General features: G+C 34.8%; 1 protein-coding gene across 36 annotated transcripts in view; it reads left to right on the top strand.

Annotated features, from left to right (window-relative positions):
- Positions 1-22,254, top strand: part of KCNMA1 (potassium calcium-activated channel subfamily M alpha 1) — a 463,622-nt gene that overhangs the window by 290,164 nt on the left and 151,204 nt on the right. For all 36 annotated transcript variants that reach the window (XM_032695589.1, XM_032695577.1, XM_032695576.1 and 33 more), the window contains 4 exons: positions 9,430-9,505; positions 14,104-14,179; positions 15,743-15,913; positions 17,528-17,619. In XM_032695589.1, the coding sequence (XP_032551480.1) occupies positions 9,430-9,505; positions 14,104-14,179; positions 15,743-15,913; positions 17,528-17,619 (415 nt within the window). The remainder of the gene's footprint in view (positions 1-9,429; positions 9,506-14,103; positions 14,180-15,742; positions 15,914-17,527; positions 17,620-22,254) is intronic.

Genomic DNA, 22,254 nt, shown 5'->3' with positions numbered 1-22,254 from the left:
TATTCTATTGGAAAGCAGAAACATCTGCACAAGAGAGTAATACCAACAGCTTTGTGTGGCTCTGTCTGATGTGGAAGAGTACTTCTCATCACAATATACTATCATCCTGCTGCTGCTGAAATTTATATATTTTTTTTTTAATTTGTGGAACAGGTTTATTTTAGATTCATTCTCAGTTTTTGTCATTTAACGTATGTTTTCGGATTTTGATGTATGCAACAAATTAAGCAGTGCCCTGACAGAAAATGGAGAAAATTGATGAAAATCTGGCTATGGCAGGGAGCTGAGGGAGTTAAATAAATACTGTCAAATTACTAAACCCAAAATAATAGGTTATGTAAACTAAACAGCTTGGCTCTTGTTATTTATTACTTGGGTCCTGTTTTTCTTTAGAGATGTTCCATGCTTGCAAGGTAAATGGATTCGAAACCCAAACATTTGCTGTACTAAGTACAAAGTACACTAATGATAGGTTTAAAATTGGATAATAACAAGATTAAAATACTACTCAAGAGGAGATACGAAAGGAAAGGAAAATAGTATGCCTTATATGGTAAAAAGTAAGTAGGATGTTCTTTCAGTTTGAGCTGTACAAGATGTGTTTAGTAACACGGATAAGTACTACCCTGTTCAAATCTTTCAGTTTGAGAGGAATGATTCAAGAACTCAGAGATACACAGATATATTATTTATACATATCAGCATACATGCATAACGTGTCAAAAACCATTGCCACTAGACTCAGTGGAACTTGAATATTTTGACCAGTGGGAGCTTGACCAGGTTGTTTGTAAGAACATAGTGTTAAACGTTACTATGTAAAGGTGTCACAGAAGTACTTTGCCTCTGATTCACTCTCTGCATATTACTTAGGTTTAAAATTTGTGTGTAATACTCTCCCCTTTTCTAGATTTGGCATTGTCACCCTTTAATAACATTTTCAAAATGCTTTGAAATCCTGTACATTCCATATGAGCACATAGGGCAGTCTATTTTTGTGTCTGCTTTGCATTGTACTCCAGATGGCATTGGTATATTTTTGGCTTATATATCTTTGTGGCTCCTTTGGGGCCAAAAAGAAAAAAAAAAGGAATGATATGCATATTCCTCGAAATGAAGATAGCTATGAAGATAGCTTTTAGCTTTTCAAGATGAAGTGTGTATGTTATCCTTAAAGCAAGAAAGTTCATTAAGAAAACATATAATCTGTCATGGAAGGTAATATATGCAATTTACATTTTAATTTAAAGAGCTTTATCCAATTGAATGAGATGGTAGCTGACTGAACAGAAATCCAGTTTTATGAATACTCACAGAGTGAATCTGCTTGAGAGAGCTAATCACTCTATTCTTCATGCTCTTGCTAGATGGCTTAATTGTTTTGGTGTTCATTCTTTTCCTTCCTTCAGTAAGATAGCTGTCATTAACTGGGATTGGATGAAGGGTTGTTGTGTTTATTTGCTGTTTTGATTTTTTTAAAATTTCATCTGGAATAAATCCTGAAAGAGTTGGCTGATTATATGACCTCTGCCTTCTGCATACTAGCTTTAAGTGGAAGGCAGATACGTGAAATTGCAAATGAAACTAGCACACAGTAACCAATTCTCTTTATGTGCATGAATTATAAGAACTATATTCTTTATGAGAGTACCTGTTCATTCCAAGTGAACAGCATCATGTTTGTCGGTTTTGAATCAATGGGTGTGGTTCTTTGGTGTATCCGAAAGAAGCTTATGTGGTAATATCCGGATAGAAGATGGCTTTTAAGCTCTAATACATCACGGATCAGAGGAGCATCTGCACTGCCTGCTTGCTTCTGTGATTTATTTTGTCCATCCAGTTTGTGATACTCTTAGTCTGTTCTGTCAAGCTGAGTTTTGTGTTTGAATTCATTCTGTTTGTTTCGTGCTAACAGAAATGGACTAGATTATACTGAATTATCTTTTGATAACAACATGTAAAGGTGAACTTTATCCTGTGTCCAGTTAAACAAATCTGCTTCCAAAGAGAAGTTCCATTAAAGAAAGAACTCTGAGCTCTCTCTCTCCATTTTGAGGCTGAATTAGCAAAAAGAAGGGTAAATGTATGACTATCTTCGCTATTAGTGAGTGCCGTGACTGAAGAGTGGACCACGATACTTACGTGCAGTGCTCCTGAAGCTGAAGATACATAGTCATGATTCCCAGCAAGATTTTAGTCTACCACAACCCTTCTGGGGGCACGCATACGGAAACTTATAAAATTACTAGAAGGCGTAAAAAATCTCATGGAGAATTGTTCAAAAATGGATATCGTGTCAAAGCTGGACATAATGTCCCTGAAAAGGAAGAACAACATACTTTGCGAAACTCCTTGGTGTCCTGTTATAGGGTCGGCTCGTACTGGGGTAAGGTCCAAATCTTAGCTTTTTCTTCAAAACTTTTGTTGTACTGTCTTTGGTGCTAGGATTATTATCTTCCAGAAAGGATAATTCTGTTTAATTTTTCAACTTAAAGAAAAAAAAGAAGGCTAAAGTGTTTATGATGCTTTATAAGAAGAATTCCTTCCCAAACTCACATGCTGCAATGTACTGCTATCTCCCTCATCAAAGGGATTCAGTGTTCACCCACTATCAAGTAATCCAGTCTTTATTGAAGGATAGAATGTAATTTTCTGCAATGTTGGCGTTATTAAAAAATTATTTTTGAAACTGCTGTCATTGTTTCAAAAGGTGTGAAAGTAAGTTAAAGAAATGTGCATCAGAGAGATTTATTAACAAATCTTTGATGCAACATTGTTTGAAGGCAATTAGTATGAAGTCTGTGTAGATTCTGAATTTGATTTAGTTTTACCATCCTTGTCATAGGGCATTGATTTTTTCATGCTACAGGTTGTTCTCCCCACTTGTAAAGTTGCATAACAGAGGTGAGGAAATGTATAAAAATATTTTGTCTGTGTTGCTTCCAGGGAATTGTAGATCCTTTTCCTTCCTGCTATTTTTTCTTGTCTTTTTCCTTTGAGCTTTCATTTTCAAGCCTGTCTGCAGGGAGTGGGATCTCAGATAACTCTGCTGCACTGTGTGAAGGCATTCAAAATAGGATTGTTTTGCATCCTAAAAATTATTTCTCCATCATATATGTCTCAGAAAAGGTTCCTAAATATGGATTCTGGGGGTTTTTTTCAGTCTTCGGTAAATCTAGGGTAGAAGTACCCACTGATATGTTTGATGACGATACTGTTCTGATGAATGGGTGAATGGTTGGTCAGGAATAGAAACGGTATAGAGAATCTCTGTGTATTGAATCCTTAAACCAGTATTTTGGATATACTGTTGTCAATAAGGAAAAAAATAAGCAACATAAGGCAATAAGAAAGGGATTATGTATCTCATTGGTGAGAAATAATGTAATGCTTGGTGCTTTTCCTGTCGATGGGCCTCTCATGTTGAATGAAGAAATATTCCAATACCTGTTTCTGTGTATTAGAATCTCATTGAAATCAAATAAGTATAGTTGCCATAATTTCCTTACCTTCCTCTTTAAAGATTTAAAATGGTAAATTTCCATTTTTGTGGGGTTTGCAACCTACGGGTAATCCTGAGTGCTGCTCTATATTAATCCAGTGGAAAGCATCAGTTCAGCAGAGAGACTGGAGAGCTGTCAGACAGACAAGAAAATACCCTATTTCAGCGTCTTTAAGATTGTGAAGTCAAATAAAGCTTAAAATAATGTTGTTTGTTATGCTGTACACTTTATAGATAAAATAATTTTCCACTGTAATTGCATTGCTACTGGCACACAGTTTATTGGCCATTTTTGTGTCACTATTCTGTTCTAAAGCATCCATTTTACTGCATCCTTGGTAAAGAGTCAGGAAAAAATTACTCCTGTTGTATTCTAGATCTAGTCCAGTATTTCAACATGGTATATTGCTTCCAATTGAACAGATAATTGATTTCTGTAAGACCGATTTTTTGGCAGTATCAACCTCTCTTAGTGACCAGTTACTGAAGGCTGGTTCTGCTCAGTATCTGAAATAACATTACACACATATTTTACATTTTCAGTGTATTTTGAAAATGATCTGTTTGCTATACAGGCAACACAGGTATCTAAACAAATACTTTTTCAGTAAGAATATAATCCTGTGTTGTAGTTGAAGATTTATTTGAATCATCATACCTACAACTCAAATTATTGTACTAGAGGCAGAAACTATTGACAAAAACACTTTGTCTCATAATGTTAAAGGAATTTGGTTGGTAATCATAGAAGTTTTTTTCTGGTCTTGAAATCTGTACATCCCTTAGGTTTGTCCTCAGCAGTGCAGCTGAAATGAACTCCAGTTCTCAGGCATATTTTAGTCATCCCTTTGGAAGCAGAAAACTAACAAACTCAAGAAGTTCTTTGATTATTTTATCTGTATATTTTTCCTCTGATTAGAGAGATTTTCTAGGTACATTCAATGTTTTGGTACTTATTTTTTGGTATAAACTTTAGTATAGAAGCTTATATCATATTCTGGTCAGATCCCATGAGAAAATTCTGATATAAAACCTCTTGCCAAGAAAAAGGTGAGTTATATGATAGAGACAATGTAGCAAGCTCTTCCTGAGCATCCTGTTCAGCAGTTTGCAATTAACTTTAGCAGACAGGACCCATGAAATGTGCAAAATTAGAATAGACTTTACCGTAATACATAAGAAAATTATCCTTTCTGAACTACTGATTATATAATTTAAATGTAAACCAGTTTATTAGGTATTTCATATTAAAAGAATCTTCCCCACGTGTATAAAACATGTTCCCAAATGTTAAGGAAGGAGAGCTGTACGCATTTGTGTATTTAGCTGAAACAGCTTTGTGAAAGGGGGAATTTTTGCAAGTGCCCTTGTTACAGAATTTTGCTTGCTATTTTGGATGCATAAATAAACTTCAACCTTGGTGAGTTTGTAGACCTGAAAGAGATAAAATCATCTTAGTTGTGAGTTAAATTTGATTTGAAAACAGTGAGAGAGCATAGAGAGGATGGGGCATTGTGTTACTGATTACATGTAAATCATAATAGACAGGCTGTTTTTTACAGACACTTTGTCAATAATTATTCTTAAGTTAGACCGATCAAAATCTTTTCTATTTAACTTATTTTAATATTGTCCTTATGTGGATTCGTAGTAAGCTACCTACTGAATAATTTAGTCTGGTTTTAGTTTGACAGCAGTCTCATTGAAACAAAGTTATTGCTGTGAGGATTACTGTGTCATCTGTTCACGGATGACATGCACGTATGATTGCAAGCACGCTTCCACAGGTCATTAGTACCAGCACTAGAATAAAGTGCTTTGTGGACTTTTTCTCTCGGAATTATTCAGTTGATACATCATCCCCTCGCTAAGTCTAAGGTGATATAAATAACCATACATTTAGAGGCAAACTCATTTCATCTGTGTTTTATCCTTACAGTTCATTTTCAACTGCAGCTTTTTGTAAGGCTTAAACCTCCAGATTAGCTGCAGTCTTTCAAAATGCGCATCATTCACTAGAGGATCAAACCTTCAATGCTTGAACCAAACAGATTCATTCAGACAGCACCTCTTATCTCTTTCACAGACAAGTTTTAGACATAATTATTAAAGAGTGTGAATTTCCCTTTCCCATCTGCTTTGGTTCCTCTAGTGTTAGTGGATGTTACCAATAGACCACTCAAAGTCTTTGCATGTATCACCTGCTGGGGAGGTGTGCACGTTGGTGCATTGTGCACTGTAGTTTCTCCGTACTATGTAGAGTTGTTTTGGCAGACTGACTCTTTATGCTGATGGTTTTGTGGAAACAACAGGAATAGTGGTTTTCACTTGCAAACAGTGAAATAAATAATGGTTGTATGCTCAGCCCCTGAAAGCAAGATACTGTGAGTGCCTGGAAATAAGGTTATGCAAACCTGCCAGCTGCAGCCCTGACATCGTCCAGTCCTTTTATGTGTTTTGTTTGTATCAGTTTTCAGAGCTCTTTTTTTACACTATTCTGGAATACCCATCTGTTGGCAGTCAGGTGAAGACCCTGGTGACTTAAAAAAGCAAATTATACCTGTCTTTAAAAAGGGTAGAAAGGAGGACCCTTGGAACTACCAATCTGTCAGCATCACCACTGTGCCTGGGAAGTTCATGGAACACATCCTCCTCTGAGCTATACTAAGGCACATGAAGAACGGGGAGGTGATTCAAGACAGTCAGCATGGCTTCAATGAGGGCAAGTCCCACCTGACCAAAGAAATGGCCTTCTGTGATGTAGTGGCTGCATCAGTGGACAAGGGAAGAGCCATGGGTGTATTATATCTGGACTTTTTTAAGACCTTTGACACAGTCACCCCCAATATCCTTCTCCTTCTGAAGAGAGAAGAATTTGATGGGTGAACTGTTTGGAGGATGAGGAATTGTTTGGATTGCATCCAGAGAGTAGTGGTCAGTAGCTTAAAGTAGAGATGGAGATAGGTGACAAGTGGTGTCCCTCATGGGGTCCATATTGAGACCAGCACTGTTTAATATCTTCATTAATGACATGGACAGAGGGATCGAGTGCACCCTCAGCAAATGTGCAGACAACACCAAGCTGAGTGGTGCAGTTGACATACCTAAAGGATGGGATGCCATCCAGAGGGACCTGGACAAGCTTGAGAAATGGACCCATGGGAACCGTCTGATGCTCAACAAGGCCAAGTGCAGGGTCCTGCACCAGGGCTGGGGCAACTGCCAGTGTCAATGCAGGCCTGGAGAGGAAGGGTTTGAGAGCATCCCTGCAGAGAAAGACTTGGGGATGCTGATGGATGAAAAGCAGGATGTGAGCCAGCATTGTACACTCATGGCTCAGAAGGCCAGTCATACCCTGGGCTGCATCAAAAGCAGCATGGGAGGAGATTTTACCCTCTAATCCGTTCTTGTGAGATCCCACCTGGAGTACTGCATCCAGCTCTGGGGTCCTCAGCAGAAAATGGACATGGGCTTGTTGGAGTGGGTCCCAAGGAGGACTACAAAAGTAATGAGAGGGATGCAACACCTTTGCTATGAGAAAAGGCTAAGAGAGTTCAAGGTCAGATTAAACAACCCAACCTAACTGAAGATGTCCCTGCTAATTGCAGTGAGGGTTGGGCAAAAATGACCTTTAAAGATTCCTCCCAACCCAGACTATTGTATAATTCTGTGGAAATCACATACAATGAGATGCATATAGGAATTTAATAGCAGATCTGTTTGTGTCTTGAAAACTCTAGAATGCTGGAAAGAATTAATTTGCCATCATGATAGGGAAAACTGTCATTTTCATTTCATTTTTGGTTTTTTTGAACCACACAAAGCAGGTAATGCACAGAAGTTCCTGAAAATTTTTATTTGATGCTTTCCATGTAATAATTCCTTTAGCTTTTACAATTGGAAGCCAATTCTATTTTGTAGCTAAACTGTTCAAGCAAACTCTCCACTTTTTTTTTTTTTTTTTAAAGTTATATTCTCTGAAGGGAATTCTTTAAAGTGGTGTGGGCTGTAGCAAATGCAGAACTTCATCCTTAATGATTTTCTTCTTTCACAGAAAATACATTGAAACCATAGTATTTTTGTTCTATTATTTGATGTCTTAGCAACTTAGATGTATCTTAACCATTATATTGGTTTGGAGATAGAGGTGTTATTGCTAACTTTGATGTTTCTCAGATTTCTTTTTGAAACATGACAACGGGTAACTTGGTCATCTCATTAACTTCAGATATAGTACTGAGGAAAGGTTTTTCTTCCTCTAGGCAGTTTTCAAAAAAGTTTGTAGGGATGTGGAAGAGTGAGGAAGGTAGCTGGATGGAACAGAGCTGGGAAAGATCCTCTCCTTCCTTGTCCAACTGCTTCTCTTTGGATAGGAGTAGCAGCTGTGGGAACTGCTGGAAGTGGGTCAGAGGGATTTGTCTCGCAGTTTCAGCAATATGATCTAAAATTATCATCTTCTAATTGCAAATAGATCTGACATTTATAATTATTAAGCTTCATCTTATTACTTTTCATCTAGATCCCGAAATCCATTTAGTAAGTTGTGATTAATTTTCAGAGTTCCCTGCAGTTGGTAATTAAAAAGAAACTTTATATCCATGTAATAGACAGGAGTGTGCTTTAAGACTACTTATGTGTCTTAACAAGGCCACTTAGCAGGACTACTTATAAGCCTTAGCAAGAGTAAAAATTTTATTTAGCAACTTTCCAAGAATACTGCGGGAATAATGTCATGATTTAAACACATCTTTCCACATGCATCTCTGCTCTTGAGGGGAACCTCTTATTCTGGTGAGATAATAAAAGTCGTGACCAGGTTTTTATGTTTGCTAGGATGTCTTTCTTAAGTTTCTAGAAACAAAAATGGTTTTTAGCACTGGAAGTGAGTAAAATAATGAGAATGTATGAGAAGAAGCTGCCCTGGACCTCACTGTCACAGTTGCAATACCATGTTACACAACTTTTATGTAACTCTTGGCTGTACTCTCTAATAAAAATTATCTTCCGAGCTTTATTTTAATTTTATAAGCGGTGCATATGTATAATACACAATGTACTTTTATTCATATGCCAAAGATCTGCAGCCAAATAATTTACTATCAGCATAAGACTATTTTAATAATTTAATCCCTTAATCTCCTATAGTATTTTCTCCTGCACAAACTCTGTTTGTATCTGTCTTGCCAACTTTGTGGTTGTCTGGGAATTGCTATGCACGCAACCTGATTTCTACATAAAAATGCAGTTCTATTTAAAAATAGTTGCTTCTTTGTAAAAATAGTTGTTTCTTTAATAGTTGAAGTGTAATGTACTCCTACAGTTATAGACTGATGCAAATAAATATAGTTAATTTGCCATTTTTAAGAAAAAATGTGTCATTTTTCTGTTCTGCTTGAGTTTTTTGAAATTAGGGTGGAGATAAGGAGCATTATTACAATAAAAGATTTTACGTCATTAAGATTTATGAATTTAATCAGGCATATACAGTCTACTTTATCCAGGTTATCAGATCTATTGCCCATAATCTCTTATTTTTCACTAAGCAATGTGGGAGCTTGGAGGACTGAGGCGTTCCACACCCACGTGTGTCTTTGACAACCTGGAAGAGAAAGACATGTGCATTAGAATTACCAGCAACCTCAGTGAGGTTTTATCCCTTTAGCTTTCAGCCTGTGTGTCTCCACCCATGACTTCCTACATAAACTAATGTTTTCTGGTAGGATACATCAGTTATTAGGAAAATAAATTTAATCAATTTGAAAAAGACCTGTTAAGGATCTTGGAACAATTAAATATGGAAGAGCATTTCAAAGGTATTTGACATTTTGGATGCTACCAACGTTGATTTAATTGATCACTGTTGTTGTGATATGTTGTTATAATTTGAATTATTCTTTACTATAGCTTTTCTTTTTCCTTTACTGCAGGTTTAAGATTTTTAAGAGCCCTTAGACTGATACAGTTTTCAGAAATTTTGCAGTTTCTGAATATACTTAAAACAAGGTAAGACTTTTTCCTTATGTACTGAGTTAATTGCATTGGTAATGGAGCATAAATAGCTTAAATTTGGGATCCTAGTAATATATCATTTTCTTTCCTGGAAAAAAACCTCTAATTGCTATCTGTTCTTTAAACCTTTTCCTGCCGATGAATGATTTATCAGTGGGCATCTTTTGCTATGTGATCAGTAGATTTTGATGTGTTGTTACATTTGAAATATCTAACAAGGTTGTGTGTTGATAAATTAGAAACAGAATGAATTACTTAGCTTTGCACTGATTAAACATTATTTCTTTCCATATGATCAGTCCATGTTCTGCTGTCCTGGAAAACAGAAATCAAAATTCATTCAACAGAATACTGTTAAAAAGTACCTTAAGAAATTATCATTGTGGCTCTATTTCAGTTTTTTTGAACTGAGCATCCTTTTTCACATCAAAAACATATTAGAAATTACAGTGAGCTTTCTTTAGATTGTGTTCATTGTCCTTAGTATTTCTTTCGTATAATAATTAAAATAGTCCAATTAACCTTCTGATTTACTGGTTCTTTGGGCTATTAGTACATGTAAGTTGTACAGAAGAATCACAGTTTTGGACAAAAGATCACTTTGAAGGAAATAAAAAAGAAACCTTCCCATGCCTTGCAGTTGAAGACATGTTGCTTTTCATCATTTTCTAAAATGCCCTGGGGGAAGTATTGAACCCAACTTCCAATAATTACTCTAAACTCAGTTCCATTCTGAAATCCTCTGCTCTCTGCACCAGTTGATATTGATGTGTGAGGGTTTTATATGGAGGTAACTCCATTTCTTGCTGTGATAATTAATAGTAGTGGTTAAGTAGGTCCTGAGATTTGTACACAGTCATGGTAAACAGGTGTTTCTTCAACCCGTAACCTTGAAACTATTTTCTTTGCTGCAAAACTCTCACATTATCTGTATTTAGCTGTGTTACTGTAAGGAATCCACCTCTTGTCAAAGGAAGACACCAAAGAATGTGCAGTGAAGTCCCATAGATTAGAATACCACTGGGATGGTAAAGGAGAAAAATTTGTGGAGGAGCTCAGAATATCCAATGAGTTTACATTGAACACAAAAAGAAACCTTGCCATAAGAAATGTCAGTCAATGGAGAAGCCCCATAAACTCAAAGGATTTTGGATAAAAGCTAATAGCAGTTGGGGATTTGTGAAATTCTGGATCTGTAAATGAAGGGATACTGAATTAATCACATTCAGTGTATTCAGAGCTGGTTTATTCAAGATTGACCTGTTTGTTGAAATAGCATTTTTCTGGTGCAAAATTTACTCTACTATTAGACATAGATATCATATTCTCTGTAATTATTTATGTCACCGTCCAAATATCTGTAAAACTCAAAAGTTGATTATTGAAAGACTGTAGAGGAAAGTTTCCTTGTATGAGTGTTTTAGTTCAGTTAGCTAATTAATCCCTAGCAGTTCATCATTAGCACCATTTATTTAACTTAAAAACTTCCTCAAAACAGTTGTTTTTCTTGGTTCTGCAACAGAAAGTCATGTCTGTTCTCTCCTGTATTTTACTTAATAACCTGAAATTACCTAAATAATTTGGAATGCTATTCATGTTCACAAAACATATTTTTGTAAAATTGGTATGTCAAGTTAAAACAAATGAACAGAATGTTATTTATTTTAGGAAACTTTTTTATTTGCACCTGAAAAAAGGCATGCTGAGCCCTTGTGGTTAATGGAGAATCTTTAGTAATTTTGCAAGAGTTAGGGCAGTTAAACTAGTAGCCTCACCAAATCTAATTTTATTTAAATGAAATTTACTTCCCTAAATTCAAACAAAGGTTTCATTTACATACCATGGCCTTATTAAAAATATTAATAATAGCCTTATATAATAATAATAAACCATTATTATTAATTTAAAATCTTATACTGTATTGTATGCTTTTGCCCAGCTACTGCAATATTATTTTGCTCAGGGATGGTTAAAAAGCTTCTAGAATTAAAACATTGTAGCATTTTTTTTGCAATCCACTTTTAAGGTTTTAATGACATTTCCAATATTGTAATTTGTTTGTGAACATAAAGACCAAGGATTAATGACAGAATTTGAATTGTTGAACCGGAATAGCAAATTCAGTATATCATTACTAGCTCTGAAGTTACAGCATAGGGGAAAAAATACAAACAATACTTTTTATGTTTTTAAATTCTCCAAAGCATAGTAGTTCTCTGTTTGAGGTGATATGTATTTATATGAAAAAAATATGGGACCAGTTCAACTAGAGACATTTTAATGTGTTTGGCATTAATAACATGTAACCACTAACAAGATGAGAAACTGATAGGGTGTAATGGGCACTGCTGTGTTTTTAATATTTAGTGCAATTGGAGGAGAAATTCTCTCCTCCTTTTCCTCTTCTCCTCAGTGAAGAGAAATCTTTATTCTAACCTATAAATTAAAATTACTGCTAGAATTAGTGACTGAGATATTCAGATTAAAGGAACATGTATTATTTACGCAGTGAGCAGAAGGGCCATTCCAAAAACGGGAATCCAAAGGAAGAAGCTAAACAATGCAGAAATTGAGGTAGTAAGGAGACAAGCAAAGCGTTAGATAATGATTAGACTATCTGAAAAATTGCTAAATGTGTTTGAAAAAATCCCATAAGAAAAAACAAAATTTTACGATGTCATATTAGAACACCATACTCTGCCAAGGACTTGTTTGTTTCCCTAATTTGAAATGAAAGGTCAATATTTTTTGTTCTCATACTTGATGAAATTGATTTGTGCAGTTTTCAGTTGAAAATTTCTCTCCTTCATTGTTTTCTAATGTTATTTTTCAACAAAACTACAGAGGCTTAGGCAGGGCTCACAGTAAGGGATTTTGCACAGATGTTGGAAAGAGCTTAAAGAGAGGGAAAATGTTTGTGACTAATCCTTCATCTATATTTAGACTCTGGCGGAAGCACAGGGAGTATTTCATAGAGGACAGACAAGGTACAGTGTTTAATAAATCTGTAGAAATAAGTGTACCAAACAAGTAATGTAGTTATTAGTAGGTGCTGTCATTTACTTGTATTGCAGTAATATGTGGACTGACACATTATTTTATTAGGAACATCTCCTGTTCTGAGTTCAGGTGAAGGATGGTCATTGGCCTTTCATAATGGAGCTTTGCATTAGCATGACTTCTATGATTTTGTTTAATACACAAACCTATTGGTTTGGGTCCTGTGCTATAACTGAATGTTAACACCAACAAAATAGGAACTTTAATCAAACCATACCTTAAGAAAGAGAGAAACAGGTAATCTGTGTTGAGGTAGGTGAGCACTGATTAATGGCAGGATAGCCAGTATATTATTTTATTTTTGAACATAATATTTATTACCACATCTTTTATATTAACCAGTTATATTCTTTTCCTTGTGCCTCAAGCTGCCCACTTCACTAACTGTAACTCTTAAAATTATTTTTAATGAAGTTGATCTGATTAATTTTCCAAGTTTATTTCTCAATATTTTAAAGAAAATAATGCATTTTTATTGTCCCTAAAGTAGTTATAAATATTAATTAATTGTACTGCAAAACTACTACTGCTAACACTGATAGTGATTGTTTTCCAGTTTTTATCTTTTTTGAATTTATTGCTTTAGGAATAATTGAGGGTTTTTTCTGAGGTATTATACCTTCTCATAAATGTTTTCAAAACAGAGAACTATGTCCAGTGCAATTCCATGAATGGGTAAGATTGTTTAAACACAGTCATACACGGACTGCAGTTCACTGTGGATGTGTTGAATATCCTTCTTAGGATAGTGATTTTTGTGAGAAGAGAGGGAGCAAGTTTTGCTTATATTTCTTCCAGAAGATTTTAAGTAATTTAATATTTTCCTCCTGAATTGAATGAGGTCCTTGCTTCAAAATCACTTTTGGCTATAGTAGGGAACATACTACTCAATGGGACTAAAAAATATTTGCAGAGTTTGATTGGTAAGTTTAAATATCACTTTTTTCATTGTTTAAATTTTACTTTTTCTCATTTTTTAAAAGAAAAAAATTGAATATAAAAAAACGCTCCAATTTAGTGTGAATTCCCATAAAGTAGTCCGTAGGAGTTCATACCAGCAGAATAATATGAAAATTACTTAGGACTTCACACGAGAACTGTAAAATGCCTTAGATATTTAATTTGGGAATCATAATTTTCTCGTGTGTTTTTATGTATTTATATTTGAATAACTTGGAGGTGTACAGCAATAAAAAATAAGGAGGTGAGTGTACTGAGAGGCAACCAAATTATCTGTGAAAAAGCATTATTTCTATTAGTTTGTTTATGAGTACAGAGGTGGCCATACCCACTGCTCTCATACATGGGAACTTTCATTTCAAGCTGTCTAAATGATGAAAATGTGAACTCTGCAAAGACAAAATAATATATATTTTGTGTGAGCTTTTGATTAAGTTTTTTTAGTGAGTCTGTTTGTCTTTGGAAATAATAATCAGATTCTTTAGTCTGAAGTATGCAGTTTCATACAGGTATGTGCAGAAAATGTGTGACAAATTCTAGTCTAAGTTCCTATTTGTTTTGTTTGTTTTCAGTAATTCCATCAAGCTAGTGAATCTGTGCTCTATATTTATCAGCACGTGGCTGACAGCAGCTGGGTTCATACATTTGGTAAGTATATTTGAAAGTACTTCATTGACTTTTTATCATGGATCTTCTGCTCTCTGAGCTACTTTATTTCCTGCAATTGCCTTGCTCTGTATAATCCCTTAACACATCAACAGAGGACAATTTACCAGGAGGTGGCAGTGCTTCCCAAAGAACTCCGGCGAGCGCTTCCTGGGGGCGGTTGGCAGAGTTGGAGCGAGACAGAGGTCCTGGGAAATCCATGGTTGTGTCAGAGGCGCACAGTTCTGTATTTCCACGAGAAGCAATGGGATTGCTAACATTCTGGATAGCGATTTGTTTAGAGATTATTTCCTTGTCTTTTGGTTTTAAATTTCAGATTGTTTAGGTGTAGCTTTCAGTCACTGACAACGCAGTTTTTTTGTAGTAGATTTCTATTCTGCACTTAATAATACCTGAAAAATGTAAGATAGTATAGAACTACACGAGGTCATAAATGTGAATATGCGTATGAACGATAGGTATATGTCAAGTGAGTGTTTTAAACTAGTAACTTTTACTGATTTGTTTGGTAAATATAATAAAATGTGATTAAGTGGTTGTCCTTTAAGTACATTTTATGATCAACTTAGAATCAGGAAAATTTTGAGCTGCTAGTAGTAATAAGTTATTAAGGAATGTTTTGGACTAGTAATAAAATTTAATGATATTGATGTCAGTCTGGAGCAATTTCATTGACTTCACTTGAATTAACTTGAGCTGCATCCAGCTGCATAAGATTAAATTCAAAATATTTATTTTCTTGATATATCGGTCATTTAATTTTCACTCTTATAAAGATGCACCAAGATTTTGGATGTTTTTATTTCTGATATATTTCTCATTCACACAGGACCATATTTTTACACTCCTCTGAGCAAATATCACATTTCTATCACAGAAACAATTGCTTTTTCTATTTTTAAACACAAAACCGCAAAACCCCTCCCATCCTTTAAAAGTTACATCAAGACTGAGGGAATGCTATTTTCTAGGATTTGGATTTTTCCCCCCCTTTGCTTCTCAGCGTAAGTTTCTTTATTCTACTGTAGGAATACTCAAACTTCAGCCTTTTACTGTGGAACAAATTTTAAAGGGCATGCTCTTTTCCCACTGATAAATTTATAATTTTGTCACAACAGCAGCTGGCTTTTTGAAAAAGTAATAGTGTATCACTAAACATGTCAGTAATGCCTAATAGCTACATAGTCCTTTAAAACAAAAACATTAAGGAGTATAATTGCATTATACATAAGTTGCACTCTGAAAATGTTCTAAAGAAATTTTTTTAAAATGAACTCACCTAACCACATTAGTAGTGGTGAATGGAAAAGACGCTTTCCATAAATAGTTTGAGTGGAAAGGCTATGTAAATTGGCAAAAGAATTGTAGTGCTATATTTGGGACAGGGTCAGGTTCTGCATTTGTTCAAAATAAATCACAGAAAGGGATTCAGAGTTTATATTATATGCCATATTATATGTATATATACACTCACATGCATATATGGTTAGATTTAATTTGGCATACAATTCTATTAATTCATTGTATGTTTTCTTTTACATTTAGGTGGAGAACTCAGGGGATCCATGGGAAAACTTCCAAAATAATCAACCGCTAACGTATTGGGAATGTGTTTATTTACTGATGGTTACAATGTCCACTGTTGGCTATGGAGATGTTTATGCAAAAACAACCCTTGGTCGCCTTTTCATGGTCTTCTTCATTCTTGGGGGATTGGTAAAAACTCTTTTTTTTTAATTCTTCCTATCATTCCAGCTACCTTAGTACTTGATCTGGTATATCTCAATGTTGTAATTAAGTAAAACTAAAATTAATTTTAAAACATTCAAATATGTTTAATATGCCCTTTTTTGTGTAGATAAATATCTTGGCAGAGGTTGTCAAATTAGTCCAGTTTAGTCAGAATTTTTCTAATTCCTTTAAATGAGTAATGCATGTGAATACATGAAGTGCCTTAATATTTCAACTTATAACGTTATTTATAGTCCTCTGTGTTTTAGTGGCTGACTGTAGTGCATTTTTTTGGAGGCTGATATTGATATTTAAAGGCACTTTGCGGTTTCAGATGTCCTACCCACCCTTCTGTGTTCCTTCCCAGAATTCCAACAAACACTGTGGCTTTGGACTGCCTTAAAGAGCAGCTTGCCTGATCTAGATGATGGCAAACCACATTCTCTTTAATTTCAAACATCTTTTCATGTCATGTAGTGCAATTTTAACTCACAATTTATCACATGACAATAATCAGGATCCTTTTATAGGATTCTTGTGTTCTTTGTCCTGTATGTAAATAGCATCCAAGTTACTAATTGTCTTATGTCAACTTTTCTACTATGTGTCAGCATTAATAATATTATAGGAATTGTAGCAATATTGTTCTCTAAAACAGCAAAGTTTATTTTAATATTTACATATTTCAAGGTAAGTGCTTTATGGATGACTAATATAGATTGTGCACATACATACATATGTGTATTGTTACCCTCTCATAATGATTTCACATATACATACATCTTACAGAGGTGATATGTATATAACTAGTGTTATGAATGCCATATATAAGACACATAAATATGAGCATTAAATATATGCATTCCCATCTCTGATCATTGACATACAAAGACAAAGATCATGTCAAATGGCAGTAGCTCTTCGAAGTATCCAGCCACAAGGAAGATGTTTGTTGGACAAAACATGGCAGAATATTTTTTATTTTCTCCTCAAAACCTTTTTTCTATCACATGTTATTCTAATCCTTCTAAACCCAACAACTTCTGGAAAAGTTTTTTTTTGGGGAGGGCGGGGGACTGATTTTTTTGTTTCTTGATGGGGAAATAACCCCTGATTCCATCTTGGTTTTGCCTTCTTTTAAATTCTAATACTGGGGGGGGAAAGTCTGTATTTTAAAACAGAAATGTAACAGTGATGATAATACTTGGTTTTGGATTTTTTTTTGCATTGGGGCTTGGATAGCTTTTTCCCCCTCCCTTCTTCAGGAAGAAATAGACATAACTGCTTTTTGTGATTAGATACCAGTTTGAATTAATTTTGTTCTTGTTTTGTTTTGTGTGTCTATTTTTCCTCTTTTGACCATTTTCTTTATTTATAAGGCGTGCACCTTCTCCAAGACCAACTTTTACATTGAACCCTCTTGTTTTGTTTGATAAGAACTTTTACATTTTTTTAAATTTTCTTTTTAAACAACTGCATAGATCTAATTCTTTTGCATTTTTAGATCTTAAAAATATATATCTTCTGAAAATATTCATCATCCCCCTTTCTTTGGCCTCTCTTTTTAGTCTTTTCTTCTGTCTCCTATCTTCTTCTTAGGCCATGTTTGCCAGCTACGTCCCTGAAATCATAGAGTTAATAGGAAACCGCAAGAAATATGGTGGTTCCTATAGTGCGGTTAGTGGAAGAAAGTAAGTATCCCAAGAGGCTCTGCTGCCTCTGCTGCAGTAGAACACTCTCTGCATGCCATTTTCTTTTTTTTTTTGTGTTTTTGTTTCATGCATGTAGGCAATGTTTGCTCGCTACGTGCCAGAAATTGCTGCTCTCATCCTTAATCGGAAGAAATACGGCGGAACTTTTAACTCAACTCGAGGCAGAAAGTAAGTCAAAAAAGACCAGGTGTGGTTGTGTGACTCTAAAGAGCCCCTGAAGGTGGTAATAGCTGATTCACAGCCTATGGGGCTGTATTCTTTGACATCAGATGTTACCACTGGAGAGTTGTCACACTATAATTAGAGACCTGGGCTATGCTATGGTACAAGTCACAACATTTTGTCCCTACTTCCAGAGAACCTGGATACCACTAAGACTGCACTAACATATCTAACGTATGTGCTGCTATTACATATGCAGTTAGCTTCTGGAACAAGGTTGAGTTGTCACTTAACTGTTTTGGGCATCAAATTATCGTGTGGTTTATCTCTTAACTAAATGCAATGATAATTCACATGATTTTCAGTTCTTTAGAAGAATCGGTTTTACTGGAGTGTAAAATAGGAGATTTAAGTTGACCGGTTTATTCTGTTGGACTGACTATGTAAGAAGTCTAATAGCCCTGTTTCTCAGTGTTCCATCAGCAGATTCTCATGGATCTTCTTTTCACTTCCTATGGATATTGCAAACACTCATCATTTTAGGATCTATGACCAGGGATTTTAAAGCAATTCTCCTCCACACACTGTAAAAAACTTACCCTAAGAAGAGCAGACAGTAGCCTTAATATAAACATAGTTTGGTAAAAAACCAAACCCATAAAACCCACTGTTTTTGCCTGGTGGCAAAGGTTAAATTTTATTGGACCACATTAGCTCATTATGTTTCTGTTGAAAACCTCTTTGTTTTCATGACCAAGTTAAAACCAGCTCTTTCTGGCATTCCCAGCATCTAGACCTGCTGGGATATAGCCATTACTGAACTAGATGTACTTGGTGATGTAGTGTGAACTAGCACAGTATCACCTTTAATGTTGCCATCTTTCATTTCATTACATATCATTGTGACATTCAGTGGTAGAGATATGTTTGCCCTGAAAGACTAGTCATACAGAGGGCCCTTTTCATATAAAATAAAGAAGGTACTGCAAGAAATGCATCTAATTACTTTTCTCTCTCCTTAAGAAATTTTTTGACTTTGTTTCTCTGAAATCACCACCCTGAAACACTTTATTAAAGTGGATTATGGTTTAATCGAGTTGTTTCTCCTCTCTGCGTAGCAGAGACTGTAAATGGCCCACAGAGATAATTCTAGAGTACTGTTTTACATCACTGAGTAGATAAATCAAAGTTTTAGAATTAGAATACTATTGTCTGTTCAATAATATTCAAGCAATTAGACAGTAGACTTCAATACTTGCATTTTTTGAGATATCCTCAAATGCCTAGGGTAAACTGTAAACACCAGTGTTGGAAACTTCCATCACTTACCCAGACTAGTAAAATGCCTTGATTTATTTCTGAGAAAGAGTAGTATAATGAATTTCCAAAAATGTTTTTTTGTGGCATAGTTTCATAGACTCAGATTCATATTTGTAATGCTTCATTTCTCAAAGAGTAGGTTTTTCAAATAGAGAACATATACCTCTGCTTTTCAAGCTCCAGAGGAGTTATAGCAGAGGGGTATATGGTTAAAAACTATTTTACATACAGTTTTAGTCTCTCCCCTTCTACATTGTCACTAGTACCCAGCATTGCTCAGATGTCTCTAAATTTTGACCTGATCTTCAGTCAGAACCCCACATCCTGAAAAACTCAGCATCAGATTACAGGCTTCTGCTAGCTTTGGGGCTTGCTTAATTTTATTTTTTCACCTTTTGTTTTTGTCTTTCTTTATTTGCACTATCTGTTTGTTTTTATCTCACTCTGTTGTCAGTGCTTTTTCTGCTGATCTGTACTGCTCATATAATTTGTTGTTTGAAACTCAGCTCTGTCACCAGCATACAAACTGTTCAATTTACTTTATGCATTGTTTTCCAGCTCAAATATTAATTACAAAGTAGTTTAAAGATGTCCTTTGCTCGTGTGGGTCTTTCATCAGAGAATCTAAGCTTGGGAACAGCACAGTAAAAAGCCATTATCACCCCTTGTTTGATGTTGCTTTTGCAGTCAGTAGAACAAGATTGATGAAATGTTATGTTTGGCCAAAATTTAAGTTTTCATTTGGAATTCAGTGTTGAGAGAATGGATTGTCAGAACCAATAAGTTTTCCTTTGCGTGAGATACAGGCATGTGGTAGTAATTAGCAATATGAGGTCTTTAGCTGAGCAACCAAGCATAGATTCTGGCAGTAAACATAATGCGAAACTACAGTTTTTCTATTTCTATTGTCAGAAAGTTTCCAGATAAAATTAAATACACGTACAATATGAAAACAGCTGAATTTTGGTGAAAGATATAGTTTCAGCCCTTAAAATAACAAATGTGTATATTTTTAAACTTTCTACAAAATACAAAAATACGTGGAATCTGCTTTGTAGCATTTATATATTTGTTTATACATGCTGCCTTGTGAACTCCGTGTGTGTGGAATAACATGTTTCTCTATGGCTATTAAACATTAGGTTGTAAGTTAAAATCAACAGATGATTACATGTGTTTTGAGGATTGCACTGTGTGACTTTAATACTAAGGAGAGCCTTTCTATGGAATTGTAACTGTCAAAGCAGCCAGAATGAGTGCATAAGAATTCTTGATACAAACTCCACTTAGAAGAGAAATAACCAACACACCAATAAGTTTGATCTCACATTTCATTTTGCTTTTCAGCCCATAAAGTCCCCGAAGGTCTCATAAACAATATAGGATGCATTTGGCACAATAAAGAATCTTACTTCTCTCTTAGATGAGACACATACATACAGACTTTGGAAACAGAAGTAGTTTGTGGATATTATGCAGTTATTACTGGTTAAACCTTCTAGATACTAGGTTAGTTTTGTTATGAAAGTCCACAGGGAATTTTTTAAATTTTAAATTTAAATTATAATTTCTGCTTTGTAGAATTACTGTAGTGAGTTCTAGAGTCTCATAAAATACATAACAGGTATTTTTTTATAGTCTTTGATTGAATAAACTGCCAAATAAACAGCAGTACTCACTGTTGCATATATACCAAAATTTTATACCAATACATCTATACAAAATGTGACTGAGACTAAAAACACGGCTTTAAGGACAACTAGGGTACAATTTGGCAGAATTACAATCTAGAACAAAAAAAAAATTACCAAAAAAAAGGTAACAATCCTTGTCTTGAATTACAAATTTATAAACAATGAGAGTTGCTCTGTAGGTAATGACATTACTGCTAAACAGCTGCTTTTTTACCATTTTTCTTCTTCAGCTCATCAGAAGCCACTGTATTGTTTTTACTGTGTGCCCTGATACACCAGAATCAGATGATCAGTAGACAAACAAAACTGGCCTTCTCAGTTTAGTTATACACAGAGCAGACAAACAATTGCTTCTTGCTATAGTCATCACTAAATACAAATGATACAGAGAAAACCAGGCTGTAGTTACAAGACAGAAAATAATTGATAATAAATATACGTATATAAAAAACTAAGTCATAACTGGTAAACAAAATTCAGACATAAAGAGCAATCGGACATGTAAGAAAGTTTACAAAGAAATATTACAAAAAACACAACTAAGGAGGTATCTTAGGTTACCAGTGATGTCTTTCAGTATTTTCCACATTGAATCCTACATAGCTTTTCTGTTCTCTCTGATGAGCAATTCAGTCACTACTGTTTCTCCTTCCTGTTTTTTTCCCTGGATGAATTCTGTAGTACATGATTTTGCATTTTAGGAAATACTTTTTACAAAGTAGGTATTGCATATAATATTCTTTACAATGATATTTCCTCTTAGCCATTTTTCTTAAAAATTTTGAGACCAGCAAGTGCTTCCTTACACCCTATCTATAATTAACTCTTTTCTTTTTAAAGCTTTTGATTTGACTTTGTTTAGGCTTTTTCTGTAAACTATCTGAGGAATTCACAAGTTAGTATTCAAGGATCATTTTGAAGTGATATTTCTAAAGTGAAGTACCATAGAAGGATGGAAAGGTATCTGCCACCATCAGCACAGCTGAAAGACTATTGGGTTTAGAGTATAGCAATAAACCTGCAGGTTTGTTCATGCATTCATACCTCTGGAAGACTGGAAGGGGCAGTGATCATTTTGTCTCTGGATGATTTCCTGAATTACTCCAACTAAGCTGTTAGCTATAAAGTTCAGGCTATAAGTCTTATGAGGTGGGGCTTTTCTTCAAGAAAGTCTTGGGTTTGGATAAGTAGATTTATGCTATAGCACTCTTTTTTTGATATTTGGAACTTATACATTCAGTTCCAGCCAAAATAGTACTTACAAGATCATCTGTGTTATGTCTTTTAAGAAAAAAAATTAAATCAAGTTTATTTTGATTATTTGTTTATAATATTCATATTACTGAGGTGCAGTATGAAATTTGGTTAAAGATCCAGATTTGTTTTACCTCTACTAATTTATAATTAAAATTTTATTCTGCATTTACTAGTTTACTTG

The sequence above is a fragment of the Chiroxiphia lanceolata genome, chromosome 8, assembly GCF_009829145.1.
Source record: "Chiroxiphia lanceolata isolate bChiLan1 chromosome 8, bChiLan1.pri, whole genome shotgun sequence".
In the NCBI taxonomy this organism is placed as follows: Eukaryota; Metazoa; Chordata; class Aves; order Passeriformes; family Pipridae; genus Chiroxiphia; species Chiroxiphia lanceolata.
Note: the sequence above shows the minus strand (reverse complement) of the source record. Positions and strands in the feature narration are given on the sequence as shown.